The sequence below is a fragment of the Cystoisospora suis genome (genome assembly GCF_002600585.1).
Source record: "Cystoisospora suis strain Wien I chromosome Unknown contig_10020, whole genome shotgun sequence".
Lineage (NCBI taxonomy): Eukaryota > Apicomplexa > Conoidasida > Eucoccidiorida > Sarcocystidae > Cystoisospora > Cystoisospora suis.
The window spans coordinates 721-7108 of record NW_027162794.1 but is presented as its reverse complement, the minus strand read 5'-3'; the positions used below and the strand labels follow the sequence as shown (position 1 = coordinate 7108).

The 6388-nt window shown below is 43.0% G+C and overlaps 1 protein-coding gene across 1 annotated transcript; it reads left to right on the top strand.

Annotated features, from left to right (window-relative positions):
* Positions 1-868: 868 nt before the first annotated feature.
* On the top strand, positions 869-4101 carry CSUI_011181 (flagellar associated related; the record flags this gene model as incomplete). Its single annotated transcript, XM_068071282.1, has 2 exons — positions 869-2615; positions 3851-4101. The coding sequence occupies exons 1-2, from the start codon at positions 1076-1078 to the stop codon at positions 4099-4101; spliced, it is 1791 nt and encodes a 596-aa protein (XP_067916742.1). The 5' UTR covers positions 869-1075.
* Positions 4102-6388: the final 2287 nt, after the last annotated feature.

Sequence of the window (6388 nt, the reverse complement as noted above, 5' to 3'; positions counted from 1 at the left end):
ACAGACAAAGAGACAGACAGACAGACAAAGAGACAGACAGACAGACAAAGAGACAGACAGACAGACAAAGAGACAGACGTCTCTCACACACAAGGAGGAGCAAAAGCAGGAGAAGAAGAAGAAGGCATTCTGTAGATAGAGGGAGAAGAGAAAGAGATGAGGAGAAGGAGAAAGAAACGGGATCGATGTTAGAGTAGGAGAGAGAAGGATGGATAGATAGATGTTTCTCCTGGAGAGAAAGGAGCACGAGGAGGAGGGGAAGAAAGAGAGAGAGTCAAAAAAGAGACATTCCTTGTTGACTGTAGAGACACCACAGTTGACCGGGTGTATTGTGACCTGAATAAACAGACAAGCAGGGGTCGCCTGGCGATTCTTTTCTTCTTCCACTTCACATGATAACACAAAGACAGAAAGATAGATACAGAGATAGAGAGAAACATATATATGTATACAGCATCGTACAAAGACACAGGTGCATGCAAAGACAATCATTTCTGTGTGTGGATAGATATATGTGTATATGCACATAGATATGTATACATGGATGAAGACAGTTGTCGATGTATGTGTGTGTATGTGTATCTACTTCTATGTGAAGATATGAGTTGTTCTTCTTTGTATTAGAATGGTCTTTCTCTTTCCTATCTTTTCTTTGCATTCTTTGCTTGTCTTTCTGTTTGGTCTTTCTTTCTCCCCTACGACTTTGCTTTCCTTTGTAGAGGGTTTGTATGTATCTGTCTTTCGCTTGGTCTCCTTGAATGGAGTTCAAAGGCCTCATGTTCTCCGATTACGAGGCTTGGCTGTTTCTAGTCAACTCTACGCATGCCTGCCCTTTCCTTCTTCTTCGACTTCTTCCCTTCTTCTTAGCACCTCCACTATCTCCTCTTCTTCATCTCTTCCTGAGAGGTCCTCTTCATCTTCTTTCTCAACCTCTCCACCATCCCTCCCTATCACCTCCACGACTCCTAACCCAGGAGACACCGGTCATTCTTCTTCTTCTTCTTTATCTCGTAGCCTGAACGAAGAGATTCTCTCGTCTTTACCCTATCCCAAATCGGTTTGGGAGAGGCCTTCCATGGATCTTCTCTCTGGGTTGAAGAAGAGCGAGCGCTTAACTAGCAGCAGTTCAGGTGTCTATACGTCAAATGAAAGATCTAGCAATGGAGGAGCGAATCTGAATGGAGATAGTGGCAAAGGAACGCACTCTTCTTCTGCTTCTTCATCCTCTGCTACAAATGCCAATAATAATAGTAGCAACGCTTCTTCTTCATCTTCTTCTTTCTCAGCCCCTACGACCAAAGCAGCAATGAAAGAAGATCTTAATCTCTCTTCAAGTAAAATCTCTCCAAATGTTCCTCAATCGTCGATCTCTTCTTCCCCTAGAAAACTTCTCGGAGGATGTTTGAAGTCTCCTTCTTCAGAAGTCACCGCCTATGAGCTGCATTTCTTCTCAAATTATAGAATTTCTTCTTCTCTCTTAACTTGTTTAGCGAGAAAGAAGAAGAGAAGGAAAGGGCCTAACACAACGTCTGGTCGAGATCTTCTTCTTGCATGTCGTGGGAAAGAAAAGCAGGCGTTCGAAGCAGATCTCTGCTCCTCTTTCCCTTCAACTTCTTCATTATCATCATGTGAAAGAAGACGACCCCCATCTGTACGTACACCCGAAGAAGGTCGCGGGCGCCATGAGAAGAAGCTCGGAGATCCTTTGAAGTCGGTTCTAGTGAAGACAGAGGGAGATGACCCACAGGAAGTTTATGTGAGAAGCTCTTTCAAAGAAGAAGAGGAAGAAGAGAGGGAGAGAACAAGAGAGAGCTCTTCATGCCTTCCGTCTTCTGTTTCCTATCCACCAAGCTCTTCATCTTTAGAAAGCAAGACACAAGATCTCACCTCCTCACAAAGACCTCGAGGAGGTCTTATCCCCGTGAACCACATCTCCGAGAAAGCGGACTTAACAGGAAAGAACTCGACTCGGCATCTTCCTCGACGTCGAGTCTCCATTGAAGATCCATACACCGACCAAGATCAGACTGATGAGGAAGAAGAAGAAGAACAAGAGAGTCAGCGGGTCCTTCTCAACTTGTTGAGCACAGGAGGAGTCCCATATGACTATGAAGACCCCCCATGCCACCCTCTTCCATCTCCTTCTTCTTCTCTCTCAAACGCATGCATGCCTCCAGATAGCAAATGTGAGAAGAAGCGTCTTCTTCATATCACCGTCAGAACCTTCATTATAGGAGCCGCGTGGTCTCCCTACTCCACATCTTCAACAGGCGGGGGTGGAGGAGGGCCTTCGCTATCTGCTTGTCCCTACAGAACGTTCCAGCGAGGGGGGCTCCTACAGCCTCTCGGAGCCTCGAGTAGCACGGGGAATCGAGATAGTCTGAGTGTAAATGTGACTAATAGCGCCTCTCCTTCCTCGAGTATAGGGGGAGGAGAGAAAGGAAGTCGACTGATCAGTCCTTATGCAGATGGGAAGACCGATATATGCGGTCAGTTCGAGTTCGTCATAGAAGGCGAGAATTCTCAGTTCTTCTCAGTTGAGCCTACGAAAGGAAATCTCGCCGTCGGGACGCATCAGGTTGTCAAGTTCTCCTTTAATCCAAATGCATCTACAGGTAAACCCAAACATAAATAGATAGGTAGATAGATAGACGTAGATAAATATAGATCAATCCAGAGAGATAGAGAGAGATGTTGATAGATCTGGGTAGATCGACAGATACATATACATAGAGAGAGACGATGTGTACTTGTTTAGACATAGGTGGATGATGCGTACTACCTTTTCTTCAGTTTTGATCCTCCAACGGACTGCATCTCCACGTCGGAGTGCGTACATACATAAATACATAGAGAACTGCATATACATCTAGAGAGATATTGTATAGACTTCTACATACATGTATCTATCTATATAGATCTGTATATATAGATATACCTAGTGAAGACATATCTATACATGCATGAGAGTATATGGTTCGTGATAAAGACGGATAGGAGGGAGAGTTAAGATTGATATGCAAGACCTAGATCCTATCATCAGGAAGACGATCAAGGTCTCTATCCATCTCTCTCTAGACCTACGAACGAGACAACAGACACCTTTCAAATGACGTAGCCATCTACTTTCTTCTCACCTTTCTTGCGTTCTATATAGATAGATAGATTTAAGATAGATAGATAGATTCAAGATAGATAGATAGATAGATTCAAGATAGATAGATAGATAGAGAAGGAGAGATTTAGAAAGGAAGAGCCCGCCAAGGTCTCTTAATATACTTGGTAGCATTTGGTTACCTCGCTATTTCATGCATGCTTATTAGCCTTCTCTATACATCTCTATCGCTATATAGACAGATTACTCACACTCCTCCTCTTGAGTGTACATCCACCCGAAAAGCAGGGAGAGGAATCTTCATAAGCAGTGACGTTTAATACCACTCGATTCGTTCTCTCCCCCATGACGGATCGACTTCATCTCTTCCATGGAGGCAAGCAAAATCTTCTTGTGGATGGCCTTCTTCACACCATAAGAGAAACCCTCATGTTCCCCTTCTCTTCCTCTCTCTCTTGCACATCGGGGAGGGCGTCTGGGTTTCTACGTGTCTGTGTATATGACCATGTAACATGTATGTATGAATATGTACGTTCGCATATACATATGTGTGAATATGTATGTGCGTATGTGCAGCATGTGAAAATATCAATGAATATGTATATAGGTCCATATGTATGTGTGCATCTGTTCGTATGAACGTATGTCTGTATAGGCTCTTGAGTGTGTGCAGATATCTGCGAATATATGTGTGGCTATGTATATGTGTATGTTGGACTTGATATCTAGCTTCAGCAAGGAGCGAAGCTATTTTAAAGCAGTCTCTCCCTTCAAGCATCAAGACTTTATGCCCTGAGAAGATCACAGCCATAGCCCGAGGAACCCTTCGCGGAGGCCTCACCTCCTCCTCCTCCTCTTCGTCTTCCTCTTCTTCATCCTCCTCATCGAGCTCAAGTAGTGCTAGCAACACAGCAGGAGGAGGGGGGGGAAATCAGCAGCAGTTCGAGATTCGCTTAACAGCCTATTCATATGGATCAGAGACCTAGGAAGGCGAGAAAGAGAGGGAGAGATGAAAGGCAAAGGTAGAGAGGGTTAACGGAGAGGGAGAAAGGAAGAAAGACGTGTGTGTCTGCGCGAGGGGGATGGGTGAGGAAAGGAATGGAGAGGAGAAGGAAAGAAGAGGAAGAGAGAGAGAACAAGAAGGGATAGAGAGATCGAGGTGTAACACAAGGGAGAAGGAGAGAGAAGGAAAGAGAGAAAGAGTGAGAAGAAAGAAGTGCTGAATGAAAAGGAAAGAAAGAAAGATGTGGGAAGTGAAGAAGACATTGGATGCATAGAGTGATGCAAAGAAAGAAAGAAAAAGAAAGATAAGGTAGAAAGAGAAAGAAAGCACGAAAGGAGAGATAAGAGATCGAGAAAGAAAGAGAGAAAGAGGTTCTTTAGCGAGAAGAAGGGAGTAGAGGGACCGAGAAAGAAAAAGATAGAATGCTTTTTGCAGTTCGTCTGTGTGGCCTTGTCGCTTTCGTTCATTCATGATGGTAAAGAAGACGAAGAAGAGGATGGGTAGGAGAGAATTATGTCTTTTTCTCTTCCGCATATTCTTTAATTTACCGAGATGAAGCATAAGAATCGGCTTCCTCTTCTCATCTGTCTACTTCTCTTCTTCTTAATCTCCTGCCTCCTGTAGCTACACCTCATTTTCCTATTCGTCTCTTTCAATCACTTCGATTAAGACCTATCTTCTATGCCTTACAATCCAATCAACTCTCGCTTCTTCTATCATATATACAGTGATACACAATGGGGAATATGACATACCTATATACCTGTATATAAAGAGAGAGAGAGAAATTTTCATCGTATATCTCCATCTGCATGAGACTCTTCTACTGACATGTATGTACCTATCTACTACATCCACACACAGGTCCTTCCCTCTCTCTATACATACATAGAGATAGAGATATACGGAGGTTTGTGTTCATTCATACATAACAGTATTATACGGATACACGACAGAGTCCTACAAGCTCTCCAGCTACTATTAAAGGCTCATCTCCGAATATAAGCCGGACACATTTAATCTCTCCGCTTGAGGGACAAGAAAAAGAGACAAACGAGCAAAAAAGCGATAAGCTCAGAATCGTCTCTTCTCCTCTTGGTGACCAAATGATAGACAGATCGACTGAGGCTTTTTCTCTCTCATCTTCTGTCTTTCTCTTCTTGTTCGACGTACCAAATACTCAAGAGAAAAGAAGAGATCCAGACATTCTCACCGTATATAAGAACGGTAGTAGTAGTAGTAGCCCTTCTGAGAAGGAGGTGAAGTTCGATTCTGTATCTCTCTGAAGATGTGTAGTAGCTATCTCTCTCTCTATGTATATAGATATGTAATACCTATCTCACTCTCTATAGATGTATAGTCGCTATCCCTCTGTCTGTACATACATATGTATCTATCTATCTCTCTCTTTCCCTCTAGATCTCTGTCAGCACGGCTTATATCCTCCTTCCCTGTATAGTGACAACAGGCCGAAGATGCGAGGACTTCGCTTCTCAGGTTTGCTCGATTCTTTCTGAGAGATCAACACAAGAACCCAAAGAAGAAGAGAAAGAAAAAAGAGACAATAAATGAGCGTGGTCTCTCGAATCAAACAAAACTTTCTTCACCGTTGGTCTATGTCTCCAACACACCTTCTACCTTTCATCTCTCCTGTTTGTCTCCTTTGTGCTTGGCTCTCCCTTCTTTCTCTCTGTCTCTTACTCTCTCGCGACTTTGACAGACATACAGACTCACTGAGAGATACACATACAGACAGACATACACACAGACATGCATATAGACAGACAGACAGATAGATAGATTAAAGATAGATAGATACATACATACATAGTCTAAAGATAGATAGAGAGATAGACATACGGACAGTCAGACAGACAGACAGACACGTCACCAAACCCTCAGCCCTCCGTTGATTAAAGTATCAGTATTCGACATGATCATTCTCACTTGACCTATCTATCTTTCATCTATCTATTTTTCTCTGTCTATCTCTTTGTTTGTTTGTCTCTTTACCTTCCCTGTATTGCTTTGGTACGGATATCTTATCCAGAAGAGATACATGTCTCTCACGGTTCTTCCTGCCGTTCTCCCTTCTCAGTCATAAAACACTCATAGCCATACTGCTACTACTAGTACGGCAGAGTTATACTTGGAATAGTAAGAGTAGTAGTCGTTGTAGTTGCTGTATAGTCACGATAGTAGGAGGAGTAGTAGTAGTAGTAGCAGTTGTATAGTTATGATAGGAGTAGTAGTAGTAGCAGTTGTATAGT